General features: G+C 35.3%; 2 protein-coding genes and 1 long non-coding RNA gene across 3 annotated transcripts in view; 2 read left to right on the top strand and 1 right to left on the bottom strand.

The window, feature by feature from the left end:
* The window catches only part of LOC137619435 (probable serine/threonine-protein kinase fhkB), a gene marked incomplete at its 3' end in the record, with an annotated part of 8,724 nt that extends 1,430 nt beyond the window's left edge, over positions 1 to 7,294 (top strand). The window contains exons 2-3 of the mRNA XM_068349496.1: positions 1,368 to 1,597; positions 6,651 to 7,294. Coding sequence (XP_068205597.1) covers positions 1,368 to 1,597; positions 6,651 to 7,294 — 874 coding nt within the window. The remainder of the gene's footprint in view (positions 1 to 1,367; positions 1,598 to 6,650) is intronic.
* The window catches only part of 5PtaseI (inositol polyphosphate-5-phosphatase A), a 297,544-nt gene that overhangs the window by 142,547 nt on the left and 137,497 nt on the right, over positions 1 to 17,500 (bottom strand). The gene's annotated exons all lie outside the window — the stretch shown is intronic.
* Positions 8,298 to 12,996, top strand: LOC137620246 (uncharacterized). Its single transcript, XR_011040026.1, has 3 exons — positions 8,298 to 8,400; positions 11,161 to 11,364; positions 12,876 to 12,996. It is a non-coding gene; the product is annotated as an uncharacterized lncRNA (long non-coding RNA).

Below are 17,500 nucleotides of genomic sequence, written 5' to 3'. Positions count from 1 at the left end.
ATAAATACGCTAATTATTTAAGGACTGGGAGTTTCATTGTAGAATCATTTGATGGCAAGGTGGATAGGAACAATATTATCCTACAGACACAACCAAATCCATAAGGCAGTGGCTTAGAGTCCTAATCTGGGAAGGGAAACTTGTAATGCATGTACGTCAAATGCAACAAATGAAGTCGTTTGTAGTACACAGCAGGACAAAGCCCTCAGACATGCCAATTAATGTCTGGGGTTTGACAAGTTTTCATCAGCACGCTGGCTATTGCGGTTTGGTAATGGTGGGAGACTTTAATCTGATTACTCACAGCAGCCACCATAGCATGGGTGGTCCTGACTAGTACAGCTTTGCTGATCATGGCGATACACAAACCCGTTCATCATTTAAGGTATCCCCACTCAAATTACTGTATCTACACATACCATTTTAATATTTCCTTCTGCTTTGGAATCACAAACCCGTAAGGAAATATATTTATGGTAAATACTTTTCCCGGGCAAGGATTCGAACCTTAATGCCGAGAAGAAATAAAGGTAAATCGTTGACTCCATCATCCCGCAACAAAAAAGAGATGGAAGTTGATTCAGACTCTGCTGTGCATAATCGTGTCAAATTAGGGATCTATTTTTAGAATCGTTATTAACAATCTCTACCATCATCGAAAGAAATAATAAGGCAGAGCTGGGATCAAATATATATACATATACTGTATATATATATATATATATATATATATATTTATATAAATATATATATATGTATATATATATACACACATACATATATATACATATATATATATATATATATATAAATTAGAATAAATTTTGATTTTGTTAAAAAACGTTTCAGATTTTCTTATACTTCATTCTTAAGTCCGATTCATGAATGTCTATTTGCGTACCTATTGAAAAACTAAATTTTTAGTTAAATTCATCATTCCTTAATCATTCCTTCCTGTAATGTCGAATGAATCTTTACAGCTGGGACAAAGATGTGGAATGATCTTCCTAATCGGGTAGTTGAATCAGTAGAACTTCAAAAGAGCAAAGTCGTAGCAAATGATTTTATGTTGAACAGGCTTACATAAGGCTTTTTATAGTTTATATATCAAATATCTGTTTTAATGTTGTTAAGGTTGTTAAAACATTTTATTTTAATTTTTAATTACTTCTAATATTGTTTACTTATTTCATTATTTCCTTTCCTTACTGGGCTATTTTCCCTGTTGGAGCCCTTGGGCTTTTAGCATCTTGCTTTTCCAACTAGGGTTGTATCTTAGCTAATAATAATAATAATAATAATAATAATAATAATAATAATAATAATTTTATCTTAAAAATTCTTTAAAAGATTCTCTCCTCCACCAGGACACTCACAGCAGAGATGTCTCACCTACATCACCAGATGCTGTATTGTCTGCTGACTCTCTACGTCGTCAGGACCCACTTGGCAGACGCCAGTGTCTTCTACGAGAGACAGGAGGAGAACAGCCGCTGTGGAAACATCTTCAAGACCACTAGCGTGGCATCTCTCACAGCCTGCGCCTCCATATGTGCAAATGGTATCATGAGCTTTGAGTGTCCCGTTTCAGCTTTTGGTAAAATTTAACCCTTTCGCTGCCATTGGTGATTTAGTCAGAATTTGAAAAAGGAAACTCTCTTTTAGTCAAAATTTGAAGAAGGAAATTCTTTTAGTCAGGATTTGAAAAAGGATACTCTTAATCAGAATTTGAAAAAAAGAAACACTTTTAGTCAAAATTTGAAAATAGAAATTCCCTCTAAGTTAAAATTTAAAAAAAGGAAATTCCCTTTGAGTCAAAATTGGAAAAAGGAAACTCTCTTTTAGTCAGAATTTGAAAAAGGAAACTCTTTTACTGAGAATTTGAAAAAGGAAACTCTTTTAGTCAGAATATGAAAAAGGAAACTCTCTTTCAGTCATAATTGGAGAAAGAAACTATTTTAATAAGAATTTGAAAAAAAGAAACTCTTCAGTCAGAATTTGAAAAAGAAAACTATCTTTTAGTGAGAATTTAAAAAAGGAAACACTCTTTTGGTCAAAATTTAAAAAAGTAAATTCCCTTTAAGTCAAAATTTGAAAAAGGAAATTCCCTTTAAGTCAAAATTTGAAAAAGGAAATTCCCTTTAAGTCAAAATTTGAAAAAGGAAACTCTCTTTTAGTAACATTTTGAAAAATGATACTCTCTTTCAGTCTAAATTTGAAGAACGAAACTCTTAGTCAGAATTTGAAAAAAAGAAATCCTTTTAGTCAGAATTTTAAAAAGGAAACTCTCTTTTAGTCAGAATTTGAAAAAGGAAACTCTGTTTTAGTCAGAATTTGAAAAAGGAAACTCTCTTTAAGTCAGAATTTGAAAAAGGAAACTCTCTTTTAAAAGTCAAAATATGAAAAAGGAAATTCCTTGTCAAAATTTGAAAAAGGAAACTCTTTAAGTAACATTTTGAAAAAGGAAACTCTTTTAGTTAAAATTTGAAAAAGGAAACTTTTAGTCGGAATTTAAAAAAGGGTACTTTCTTTTAGTCAAAACTTAAAAAAAAGAAACTCTTTTAGTCAGAATTTGAAAAAAAAAAAGAAACTCTTTTAGTCAGAATTTGAAAAAGGAAACACTCTTTTAGTGAAAATTTTAAAAAGGAAATTCCCTTGTAGTCAAAATTTGAAAAAGGAAACTCTCTTTTAGTCAAAATTTGAAAAAGGAAACTCTTTTAGTCAAAATTTGAAAAAAGAAACCCAGTCAAAATGTGAAAAAGGAACCTTTTTTAGTCAAAATTTGAAAAAAGAAACTCTTAGTAAAATGTTGAAAAAATTAAACTCTCTTTTCGTCAAAATTTGAAAAAGGAAACTCCTTTAGTCAAAATTTGAAAAAAGAAACCCAGTCAAAATTTGAAAAAAGAAACCCAGTCAAAATTTGAAAAGGGAACCTTTTACAGTCAAAATTTGAAAAAGGAACCTTTTTTTAGTCAAAATTTCAAAAAAGAAACCCAGTCGAAATTTGAAAAAGGAACCCTTTTTAGTCAAAATTTGAAAAAAAGGGAAACTTTCAAAATAACCTAACTATAGAAAGTTGGTAGTGAACAAGCTAAGTTTGTGTCGTCTTGAAAGATTTTGCTGCATAAGAAGTTTCGTTAAATTCACCACTGGCAGTAAAAAGGTTAAGCAAAAGATAGACAGAATTTTAAAGCGTTTTGACGATTCCAAAAGTAATATAGAAATATATGTTTTTTGGGATGCTTACTATTTTGAGATCCAGTATTTAATATATATATATATATATATACATATATATATAAATATATATATATATACACACATATATATACATATATATACATATACATATACATACATATATATATATATATATGCTGCCACTAATCTGGAGGAAGGATCACAAAAACGAAATTTTGACCGAGCAATTTAGGATTGCCATACCTCTTCTGGGCCAATATAAATATATATATATATATATATATATACATACTTACATACATATACAGTATATACCAATCATATCAGCAAAGACCATATTTAAGGTAATGTCCAGTGTATTCCTGTTTTTAGAAACCTCCTCAAAGTTATACCCCAAACTCGCCCTCAAACACTATGTTGTGAGTCATAAATGAAAGAAATAAAATCATCCTAAAAGCATGCAAATACAGTATGAGATTGAGCGCCATAAAAATCAATTGAAATATCTGTCATTTTCCTCAGTAAGTGAACCACTGCCATAAATCAACTAAAAGTCTCTACAAACAACTAAAGTCCGGAGTGAAATAAAAGCTATTTTCAGTTGCTCCAAAGTTTTCAAGCAATTTTCTATTATTGATTTCCCTACATCGATGAAAAGCCTCGAAGGCTGTTTATACCGGTTGATTTTAATAAAAAAATGTATGAATTTACAAGTTATCTCATGAGCAGTCTCCAGGATATGAGATACAGTAATAACCTGTCCCTTGCCTCTACCGCGCACAAGACACATTTAAATCTTTAAAAAGAGCTAAATTAGGCGAAAACTGGTAGGTTTACGCATGACCTCATGACGTGACCCTCTCTAAAGAAATAGGTTGAGCCGTAACTTACTGCCAAATGTACTAAAGTGAATGCATTTTCATTAGGTAGGCAAGCTTAGTTCTGTTAAACTTAGTTTCATTAAGCTGGGAGATAGGGGGGGATGTTACACTTGCCTTAGTTGAGACCTTCACACGCAAAGGAACCGAAATTTCCGCTTAATACCAGAAATGTCTGCCATTGATATTTAGCGACGCAGTAATTCACAGCAGGTGTAAAAACAGCGTAGGTCAAGGCATAGGGAGAGGTTGGGAACGAGGAATCAGGCTATTGGTTGAATGGTACACTTTCAGTTACCTCGATATGTATTTCAAGATTCTATCTAGTCAGGTTATTTGGATAATTTGGTTTCCTTTGCCGACATGGTTTATATATATATATATATATATATATACTTGGTATACTGTAAAAAGGAGACAAAGACATAAATTGATTGTTTAAAGTTTTCGAGGAAGTAATGAAAATTCCAAGGTAGAGCATGCTAAGTATTCCAGTATTGATATTGGGGTCAAAATAAAAGCCAGGAATGATTGGAAAGAATATCTAGACAGGAGACCAGATGATGCTAACAATGCTATGAATTCAGGGAGCAGCTATGGTGTAAGAATTGCTCAAAGAATTATTAATGAAATCTTTGCGGGGGCAAAGAAGAAAAAGCATATACCCACCAAAGAGAGATAGATCTGTTATATCAAAGGATGAAGAAAGGCAAAGCTGAATGGAACACTTTAGTGACGTCATTAATAGGAGATTTTAAAGGAAGAATTTGATTGATATATCTGAGGCTGGGGAAGACCTTGATGTGCCCATGAATGAATTCAGCGTGTTTGAAGTCGAAACTATTGTTAAAAAACTCCGGAGATGGAAAGCCCTGGATACGATGAAATAACTGCAGATATGATATTGGTTGAAAATGAAGTGAACCTCAGAATACTCACAAGATTATTTTGTAGAATGTGGGTTGAAGAGGCCAAACCTGATGAATGGAAATTAGGAGTGTTGGTGAAAAAGGCAAAAAAGGAGACCTGACTGATTGTAATAATTACAGAAGCATCACACTTCCGTCAGTTGTCACGAAAATATATAGTATGCTTGTTCTAAAGAGACTAGAGAAAGATTGATGAAAAGCTGAGAGATGAACAAGCAGGATTTGGAAAAGGTAGAGCTTGTAATGACGAAACTTTAATTTTAAGACATGTAGAGTAATGTGTAGAATATAGATAATCACTTTTGATGATATTTGTGGACTATAAAAAAGCCTTTGATAGTGTGCATCGGCCAATTTTGTGGAGAGGCCTGCGTTATTATGGAGTTGCACTTAAATATGTAAATTTGATAAAGTCTGTTTATGAGTATAGTAAGTGCAAAGTCAATGATAGTGTAGTCCTATCAAAGAATTTTCAGTGAACAGCGGAGTGCTCCAAGGGAATGTGTTGTCACCTATGTTGTTTATCTTCCTCATGGATTTTGTAATGCAATAGGCGTAAGAGGTGATCATGATGATGATACATACACTACAGTTTGTAACATCTCTCAGAAGTTTGATAACCTAAACTTCAAGGTGTAAAAATTCTTAAAATTATCATAAATAAGTTATCATCAAAATTAGTATTATTAGTAGTAGCTAAGCTACAGACCTATTTGGAAAATCAGTAAGCTAAAAGCTAAAGGCTTCCAGCAGGGAAAGTCCCAGCGAAGAAAGGAAATATGGAAACAGATATAATAGTGTGCCTAAGTGTAATCTTAAGCAAGAGAACTCTAACTCAAGACAGTGGAAGACTATGGTACAGAGACTATGGCATTACCCAAGACTAGAGATCAATGGTTTGATTTTAGAGTGTCCTTTGCCTAGAAGAGCTTCTTATCATAGCTAAAGTCTCTCTTCTACCCCTCAAACATGCAAAATATGATTCTAATGCCTTACTCAACATATAAGACTACCAAAAATATTCCTACCTTCTCAATCACGATTGACACCCCAAATCAACCAAGCGCTTTGCAATTAAATACTGAATGGATAATTGTCAAACTGGCAAAAGAATAACTACTTATTTCTACAGTCGTTTGTGAATTAACATTAAATTATCCTTTCCTACTGCATTAATTGTAAATTTAGCCATAATTTTACCAAAACCAGATTGATACCCTCTAACTCAATATTGGCGATCAGGGACTTTCTTTATTCGTTCCTGAGAGGTTAAAGTAAACTTGTTAGATATGCAACATTATTCTATAAGTTAGTGGCATGGATTTCTAAACTTGAACCTATTCACGATAACCATCTACAAACAGATAGTATTCCTTCTCTATTTAAACAAGTGAATGTCAGAAAGTTTCAGTCCTTGTTTCTAAGGGTTAATACTATCACCACCTTATCCTCTATAGTAAATTATCTTACAAACAAATGATATTAACTTCAAAATCTTGAACCCCTTATACACAGTCTTCTACCAACAGATGTCAGTTGCAGTGGCTTCAACCTAGAGATCCCCGGGGAAAGAACGAGAACATGTCAAGTCACGGACTCTTATTCACCTTGCATCAGTGATCCCAGTTTCAATTTTTACCAGCCAACATCATCTCTTACAACGGTATCTACAGCTTCTACTACTACTCCAACAACCACCACGACCTCAACCACTACTCCAACCACCACCACGACCCCAACCTCAACCACGACGCCAACAACTACCACGACCACAACCACTACTCCAACCACCACCACGACCTCAACCACTACTCCAACAACTACCACAACATCAACCACGACTCCAACAACTACCACAACCCCAACTACTACTCAAACAACTACCTCAGCCTCAACCACGACTCCAACAACTACTGCAACCCCAACTACTATTCCAACAACCACCACGACCTCAACCACTACTCCAACAACTACCATGACTCCAACCACTACTCCAACAACTACCACAACCTCAACCACGACTCCAACAACTACCACAACCCCAACTACTACTCCAACAACTACCACGACCTCAACCACTACTCCAACTACCACGACCCCAACCACTACTCCAACAACCACCACGACCTCAACCACTACTCCAACAACTACCATGACCTCAACCACTACTCCAACAACTACTACGACCCCAACTACTACTCCAACAACTACCACGGCCCCAACCACTACTCCAACACCTACCACAACTCCAACAACCACCACAACCTCAACTACTACTCCAACAACTACCACGACCCCAACCACTACTCCAACAACCACAACAACCTCAACCACTATTCCAACAACTACCACAACCTTAACCACTACTCCAACAACTACCACGACCCTAACCACTACTCCAACAACCACGACGACCTCAACCACTACTCCAACAACCACGACGACCTCAACCACTACTCCAACAACTACCACGACCCCAACCACTACTCCAACAACCACCACGACCTCAACCACTACTCCAACAACTACCACGACCCCAACCACTACTCCAACAACCACAACAACCTCAACCACTATTCCAACAACTACCACAACCTTAACCACTACTCCAACAACTACCACGACCCCAATCACTACTCCAACAACCACCACGACCTCAACCACTACTCCAACAACCACGACGACCTCAACCACTACTCCAACAACTACCATGACCCCAACAACTACCACGACCCCAACCACTACTCCAACAACCACCGCGACCTCAACCACTACTCCAACAACTACCACGACCTCAACCACTACTCCAACAACTACCACAACCCTAACCACTACTCCAACAACCACCACGACCTCAACTACAACTCCAACAACCACCACGACCTCAACCACTGCCCCAACAACTATCACAACCTCAACCACTACTCCAACAACTACCACGACCCCAACCACCACGACCTTAACCACAACTACAACCACTACTCCAACAACCACCACGACCTCAACCACTACTCCAACAACTACCACGACCCCAACTACAACTCCAACAACAACCATGACCTCAACCACCACTCCAACAACTACCACGACCCCAACCACTACTCCAACAACTACCACGACCCCAACCACCATGACCTCAACCACAACTACAACCACTACTCCAACAACCACCACGACCTCAACCACTACTCCAACAACTACCACGACCTCAACCACCACTCCAACAACTACCACGACCCCAACCACTACTCCAACTACCACCACGACCGCAACCACTACTCCAACAACTACCACTACTCCAACAACTACCACTACTCCAACAACTACCACAACCCCAACCACTACTCCAACAACCACCACAACGCCAACAACTACTACCACTACTACACCAAGTAAGAATTTCAAAATGTTAAAAATATTTTCATTATATTATATCCACGCTGCATTCTTTCGAACTGGCAACCAATATTACGAAGCGACATATACAGTAAATGAATCGTCAATATAGCAATAATACAATCATTGCAACTTCATTTCAAACATAGTACATAAGTTAGACGTCTATAAGAGTAAAATGGTTCTTCCCCTTGGCATAACCACATAATCTAGGTCACCAATCATGAAAGAGAAGATAAAATTGGAAAACTCTGAAATTGTCGTCTTGTAGCCTTTTCTTAGGGTGAGCATGGTTATTATTCAAAAACAGTATTATGGAATATCTTAAGCAATAATACACTGTAATGTAGCAGCAAAATAGTAATTTTGCAATAGAACGACACCTCCATTAACGTGGGTTCACACCTCCAATAACGTTGGTTTCAACAAGGTCTGTAGAATTCTATAGACCTTGGGTTGCAACACCACAGTTTCGATTTTTCGTGGTAAAAGGATCCACATAGTATTTAAATAACGTTTCCATTTCTCGCTATTAGAACTGCTGTGCGCAGACCAACGTTTTCAAACTGCCCTCAGTTCTTTGCACCCTGACTTCGCACAGTTTCCCTCCCTGCACAACGCCACTTTTCTGGCTAACTCGGTAGCTCGGTCTAACTCTCCCAGCGTCCGACCACACGAAAATATCTTCCATAAGGGTTCGTCAAGCAAGAAGTGATATTCTTTTATCGATGCCATGGCCCATAAGAGAGATGCTTCCTAATCTAAAGCTACCACTAAGCAATAGATGAATGTCATGACTCTTAAAGAGAAGATAGAAGTTCTCAATAAGTGCCAGGAAGGGATGTCTTAAGCAGCCTTAGGATGACTTTACGGGATAAATGAGAGTACAGTGAGGTACAAGATGAACACAAAGAATATTTGTGCTGTCGTGGTGGCAAGTGCCCCACACTGTGCAAAGATTGTATTGAAGGTGAGGGAAAAGGGCATGATCGGAATGAAAAATGGTTTGCTTTTGTTAATCGAGGATAAGCAGGTGTTAATTTACTTATGTATTACATATTGATTTTTACTGTACAGTACAGTACAGGTACATGTATCATACCCTTCACGCTCAATGAATACTACTACAACACCTTATGGATTACATCATGCGTCACCAGATTTCACTGCGTAGAACTTCATAAACAGTAATTGGTGTTGTACAGTCATATTTTGTTATCTTATTTTTCCTGTTGCAATTTTCGTAAGATAAATATTCATATGTTCACTGAAAAAGAACTACTAATACGGGTAGTGTATTTAAAGTACTGTACTATATAAGAAATACTGTACTGTACAGTAGATACAGCCTACAGATTAGGTGATGAAGTGGTAGGGTTGTGAGGCGACCTCGCGAAGACTACGATTACTTATGAGTAATATGTCGTCTCACCTTAGCTATTTAAGCTGTAATTAAACTGCACTGTAGTGATAGTACTATACATATTATCACAGTAATATACACTACAGTATCAGTGATTGATGTTAGATAGGAACAACAGTGTTTTAATTGATAATTATACATATGGTGATGTGGCGATGACTTGAGTGCTATGAATCGTCTTACCTTGTACTGAAGATGTGTTAGTAATGTTCAATTACCTGTGTAAACTAATATTTTAAACTACAATACCATTATAGAAACCATGTGAAAACAATGCAGTACAGAGCAGTGGGTTACCTAGTGTATTAGTTGACTGCTTGTAGGCAGCTCTCTGTGTTTCAGGGTTTATGAATTGACCCACCATAGGGCACAAATCTTGAGCGGGCTGCGTCTGTTACTTATCCCCCGCAAAGACGGAGGGCTTACTGTATATGGAAATTTTGCCTCTGGAATTTTAGGGGGGGGGAGAAAATTATTCTTTTTAAATCATCTGGATATAATAGGCTATTTTTGGTCCCCCATTCTAAAAAATTCTCAGAAATTGCAATTCGTTTACATTAAAACAATTAATGCAAATTTAGCACAAACCCCACAAGTTCTTTCTTGTGTTTTTTTTTTCCTTTAAAATGGGTTTAAAGTGATAATCAGGTTTGGTAATCATATATATACATATATATGTATGTATATATATATATATATATATATATATATATATATATATATATATATATATATATATATATATACACATATATATATATATATATATATATATATATATATATATATATATATATATATGGCAAATATCCAATATAGAGAGATTTGGTTGGAATACAGCAACACTAGAATCAATAAAAAATCCACCCAGGGGCGTGGTTTCTTTTGCTGTGGATTGCCTGTGTTCTTACCACGCCCAAAAAGTATGGCCAATACTCAGTTTCTCAAGTTCGCAAGGGAGTTCAAATACTCCAGTTTTTGGAGTTATAATTTCTTCTCGACAAAAGGCATTAGTTGGATGCTTGTATCGCCACAACCGAAATTTTCTCCCCTCCCTGAAAATCTTTTTCCATAGAGGGTTGACAAAAATCTTTAAAAGTTATTGATTAGAATGCGTAGTTCGTTGATGCATTTTCTAGCACGTTTCCCAAAATAACCTTAACTTCAGGAATTTTATCAAAATATTTATAATAAGCTGACTAATATATTCAAAATAGAGATGGAATTGATTTAATTGACTCCCTTTTCCAAGTACTGTTTTCCCAAGATTATGTTAAAATCTAAAAAGCACGACTTAAACTACCCAATTCCTAAACGAAATTTTCCATTTCAGCGACGACCACTTGCACCGGCCAAGTCTCTGGGAGCGCCATCACCAAAGTCACGGTGACGAGCAACGAAAAAGAGATCTATTCGGTAGAAACAAGTACCAGCCTACTGAGCCTTACGGGCACCCAGCAGACTGTTATTCCACCAAACGTTTGTCCTGTGGGCTCCGTGGCGACCACACTGAAGTGTGACCTGTCCTCCATCACATGTAAGTTAAGAAGGCAAGGAAGTCGAAACAATGTCCTCTATTTACCAACAACAATTATGCACAGTTGGACACAAGCATTCCTGGTATACCTCGCTGTCATACCCTTATACACGGCAATTAACCAGAAAGCTATAGTCAATTCTTTATAGTGAGGCAGATTTGCACCGACTCGCAGCGGTGCCCTTTTAGTTCGGAAAAGTTTCCTGATCGCTGATTGGTTGCACAAGATAATTCTAACCAATCAGATAGCAGGAAAATTTTCCGAGCAAAAACGGCACCGCTGCGAGTTGGTGCAAATCTGCCTCACTAAAAAAAATGACTATAATGTAGGGAGATATTCTATTAGTGGTTTGCAGGGATACACGCAAGAACTCTCCGCTCAGTAAGGGTGTAACACGGTGCTCTTCCTCAGATCGAGGTGTGCCAGGAATTTCTGCGTATAACTGTACCTTTTAAAGTTAAATGTAATAAAATGACTTGAAAGATAAAGCATAACAAAAGTATGTCAATCTGCAGTATGACAACATAGATCATGAAAGCTTACAAGTGATTCACCCTAAATAGGTATATTTCCGTCACAAAAGCAGAATTATTAATAATAATTCAAGAATTTTGATGATGGTTTCGCTTAACTTAGAAAAGTGTGTATAATAGGTTTTAACCCATCACAATTTATAAACAAATTAACAGAGCTCTAAAAAAATACCATTAAGGACAAGTACCTATAGTTAAGTATACTGTATATAGAGTAAAATTTAGTTATATTGTATAAAATACTTGATAAAATATGATCTCATGGTAAGAAAATATTGCAAAACTTCTAATCACCTTTGAATATTTAGAACTTTCTGTGTAAGTTTTCATAGAATCATGCAGGTCATTATTCAATTTTACTTCAATATTTCCTTTTCAACAATTAAGTTATAGTTAACGTTCCATTCTTTTTCATATCGTAGCTTAAGCACAGTGAAAAATCAGACAAAATCTTGAAAAGTACCTTCGTTTTATTTCTTTCAAATTAGAAGTTTTTGTAATCTACTCTGATACTCTAAATTTGTGATACATAAGTCAGTGATTTAAAAAAAAAAACAAGTCTTGCCTAATGTTAATAATTTGATTATATCATAATTTTATATATACTGTATATATATATATCTATATAAATATATATATATATATCTATCTATATATATATATATATATATCTATATCTATATATATATATATATATATATATATATATATATACACAGCATATATATATATATATATATATATATATATATATAAATATATATATACATATATATATATATATATATATATATATATATATATATATATATATATTGTCACATATATTGCATATTTATTACAGTAAAAAATGTCACGAATATAGCTATCACAGCTAGAATTGTGATGTTGGACATTTGTGCAAGAGCGAGAAAACAGTATCTTGTACTATATTATTCTCTACTATCTTGAAAAACTTGACCTCTTTGTTCTTTCAGGTCTAACATCGACTTCCATCACCACTGATTGCACGACAGTACTAATCTCAAACAAAACAGCAGCATGTCCTACAGGATATTTGTTCACAGGAGTGATGACTACCGGTACTGGGAATAGCGCAACGATTACAAGCATCAAGTGTTGCAGGGTTGTCTGATCATAAAAATATAATTAATGTTCGTTAAAAATGTTTCTAGTAATTTAACGAGATTGGAGATACTCCGTAAATTTCAGGTTACCTTTGAATCTACCTGAACAAACGTCGCTGCAAAAATCAATTATTATTATTATTATTATTATTATTATTATTATTATTATCATTATTATTATTATTACTTGATAAGCTACAGCCCTAGTTGGAAAAGCAGGATGTTATAAACCCAGTGACCCCAACAGGGAAAATAGACCAGTGAGGAAAGGAAACCAGGAAAAATAAAACATTTTAAGAATAATAACAACATTAAAATAAATATTTCCTATATAAACTATAAAAACTTTTCCAAAACAAGAGGAAGAGAAATTAGATAGAATAGTGTGCAAGACTGTACCCACAAGCAAGAGAACTCTAAACTAAGACAGTGGAAGACCATGGTACAGAGGCTATAGCACTACCCAAGACTAGAGAACAATGGTTTGATTTTGGAGTGTCCTTCTCCTAGAAGAGCTGCTTACCATAGCTAAAGAATCTATTCTACCCTTACCAAGAGGAAAGAAGCCACTGAACAATTACATTGCAGTAGTTAACCTCTTGAGAGAAAAAGAATTGTTTGGTAATTTCAGTGTTCTCAGGTGTACGAGGGCAGAGAAGAATTTCTAAAGAATAGGGAAGACTCTTCGGTGTATGTGTAGGCAGAGGGATAATGAACCGTAATCAGAGAGACGGATCTAATGTAGTAGACTGGCAAGTCAAAAGACCCCCTAACTATCTAGCGGTAGTATCTCAACGAATGGCTGGTTCAATGGCCAACCCACAATGCATGGGTTCTGCGAGCTTGTCCCTCTACGGGATATAAAGATTATTCCCATTGTAATAACTCCAGACAGGTAAGTTGATGAACCCCTTTCCCTTACTCCCACAGTACGAATAAGGCTCTACTCTGAGGTCGTCCAGCTAAAAAGTGCCACCTTCAAGGTTGCTCTATCCCTACACGGAAAGATATGACGACGAAATTGAAAGAAAAAAAAAAAAAAAAAAAAAAAAAAAAAAAAAAAATTACCCTAATGCTAGACGATCAACCTTTTCCATGAAATGCGACACATCTCTAAGAACGGACTATATGAAGCTTTCCGGAATTATCTGGAAATGAGACCTACTCAGGAAGTAAAGTCCAGCTTAGACTCGTCCCAGTCTTTAGCTATTGTGACAATTAGGAGTTACTTGGAGGAGTGTGATCACATTCGTAATGCGTTCTTTATAAAATGTACAGTAGCTTTCAACATATGACACAGATTATGGGCATCTAATATTTTCACCAGTTGAGTGGCAAGTAAGCTTATTTATGCAGTAATTTATAAAGTACATATTCATTGTACTGCAATGTCACTGTTATGTTTAAACACTCTACATTAATCATTTACATAAATCAACTAACAATATTTTTTAGTTTTGTGTTATTCCCCACTACATTTAGAGATCAACTTGTTAGCTTCCAATGTTGCACTTTAACTTCAGGAAAATATCATTTAGCGTAAAAATCCTACAGCTGACATTCAGTATATTCTTTCAAGAATTTTGACTTTGAGAGGTCATTTGAAACCATTCATGAATGTGAAATGAACAACTGTATACCAGGACAAGTCGAAACTTTATATCTATCATGAAAAATAATTATTTATAACTTGTAATAAATTAGCATTTTTATTTATTGACTTTTAAAAGAGCCATGTAAACAAATTAAACAGTGTAAAGTCGGTATTCTTCATGTTTTCTTTATAAACAGATTAAATTAATTGGCTAAATTCCATGACTAGGTCAGATAATAAGCAGAGAATGTTTGTCCCTGTTAGAAGGTAGAATAAAGGAACCTATTAAAAATGTAGTGTTTCAGAACAAGCTAAATAGCCTTCCCTCTCTGAGTGGGGATACCTTAACGTGGTGGAAATATTTGCGTATCGCCATGATCTGCAAAGTTCTACTAGTCAGTGCCACTCGTACTAGGTTGGTTAACTGTCAGCAATCAGACTAAAGTCCCCCGTCATCACCAATCAGCAGACATGATTAAGGACATGTTTGAGGCCTTTGTCCTGTAGTGGACTAGAAGCGGCTGCATTTGCTGTTGTTGTAAATAGCCTTACGTGAAATGAATATGAAACCTAATTTAAAATGAAGACTGCCACCACGCACGCCTACAAACCTTTTGCTCAACCCAGAAAGAAACATCACTCACTTTCAGGAGAAGCATTATAGTTATTCTTTGGAATAATGAGACAAAAGGCTTGGCAGCCATTCAAAGGCTCACTATGAAGGTGAGTTATGGCAGATACATTAAGAAAGAGCAATGAGTCGCCTTCGGAAGAAAGGAAAGACTAAACTGAAGGAAAGAATAACCTTAGGAATGGAAAGAATAAACTGAAGAATGGAAAAAATATACTGAAAAAATGAGATTACCCTGAAGAATTGAAAGAATAAGCTAAAAAAAGAAATAATAATCTGAAGAATGTTAAAAATAAACAGGTGAAAGGATACTATAAACTGAAGAATGGAAAAACTAAACTGAAGAATGGAAAGAATAAACTGAAGAAAGGAAAGAATAAACATAAGGTTGGAAAGAATAAACTAAACAACGGAAGAAATAAATTGGTTTTATTTCTGAAAACTCCTTTTCCCACTTTATAACCGCGGTCTTTTGAGACGCCATTTCCTGTACAGTACAGGAATAAATTAATAAAAATATAATCAGGAAACGGACGAAACCTGCTTTGATTTATTTTAATTTCTCACGGGAACTTACAGCAAAGCTTTGTATATAAAGATCCAAAGATTCTAAAAGATAGAAAGCTTCTAAATTGCCACACCAACCAGAGGATTGGACAGCTACAAGTCCGACGCCATTATGCTGAAGAAATTTGACGTCTTAAGATTTATTCTAACAAAGATCTAGTTTATTACGGTTCTCTAAAACAATTGGCGACACTATAAACAAATTACAATAAACAATATTCGCTGATTTCTTCTAAATCAGTGGGACAATTTAGGATTTTACTTCCCAGTGACCTAGAAAACATTTTTGGTCGATACAACAATGGCCCATTCCGGAGTTGCAACGACGCATGACATTCCAGTTGCACAAAAGACAAATAAATAAAGACCGATCTCCTGTTATTAGCAAATCATCCCAGCTAAACCGAATTTTAAATCCACTCTATTGTTGGCTTCAGTCCTGTCATGAAAGCGATCAAAAACGGCTCTATAAAATTGAAGAGGGGGGAAGGGTATTTGTCACCTGCGAGTTTCCACAGAGAGAGAGAGAGAGAGAGAGAGAGAGAGAGAGAGAGAGAGAGAGAGAGAGAGAGAATGTGGGATTGAGGGTGGGGGAAGGGAGTATATTAGAGTATAGAACTACAGATAGGTTATCCCGTTTGATTTCTTTACTGTGTAAATATCACCTGTTGGGAAAAAGTAAATGGTTATTGTGAGCTCCCGGTGATACATCTGGAGCCAGGGATAGGAGGGGGAGGGGGTGACAGATGAGAGGATACCTCTGATATAGGGTTAAAAGGGCAGTGACCTTTGGCATCTTGTGGAGGAGGAGGATAGGAGGCGTTCGTCAACAGTCTACGACCTCTCAGATCTGCACAAAACTATAAAACCTCAGTTTTTTTTTTATATTACCGGCTTTGGAAGGATCACATAAAAGATGGTTGCAATGATAATTAACAACAGACTCCTCCCACCGGTTTCTCTAAGAATTCCAAGATTTGTGATCGTAAAAATATTGATGGATTTGATAATGCTTTCTAATGACAATGAATGCAAAACAATTAAAAAAAAAAGATAACGATAGACCATGGATTACCTTTAAATTCATTTAATAATATCGAATACGAATATTAAAAGTATAAAGGTAGCATACAATTACACGCAAACACACATACACGCAAACACACATACACCCATACACACACACACATATATATATATATATATATATATATATATCTATATATATCTATATATATATATATATATACACATATATATCTCTACACATATATAAATATGCATATATATATATATGTATATATATATATATATATATATATATATATATATATATATATATATATATATATATATATATCTACACATACATGTATATATACATATATATATATATATATATATATATCTACACATACATGTATATATACATATATATATATATATATATATATATATATATATCACTACCTCCCTGGCATAAATCTAATACTTTAAAGTGCAAGAAAGACTAGTTTTAAAATTTCTGCATAACGCAAGAACTCTGAATTATATTCATCAGTTGGTGCTTGCAATATATAAATACATATTTATTTAAACTCGGAAAATTTTGAGATTTCAATAAACCCAAGTAAAAATCATTCAGAGAGCGCATACCCCCTCCAACACTAGCCTCGTGGGAAC

This window comes from Palaemon carinicauda, chromosome 26 (genome assembly GCF_036898095.1).
Source record: "Palaemon carinicauda isolate YSFRI2023 chromosome 26, ASM3689809v2, whole genome shotgun sequence".
Lineage (NCBI taxonomy): Eukaryota > Metazoa > Arthropoda > Malacostraca > Decapoda > Palaemonidae > Palaemon > Palaemon carinicauda.
Note: the sequence above shows the minus strand (reverse complement) of the source record. Positions and strands in the feature narration are given on the sequence as shown.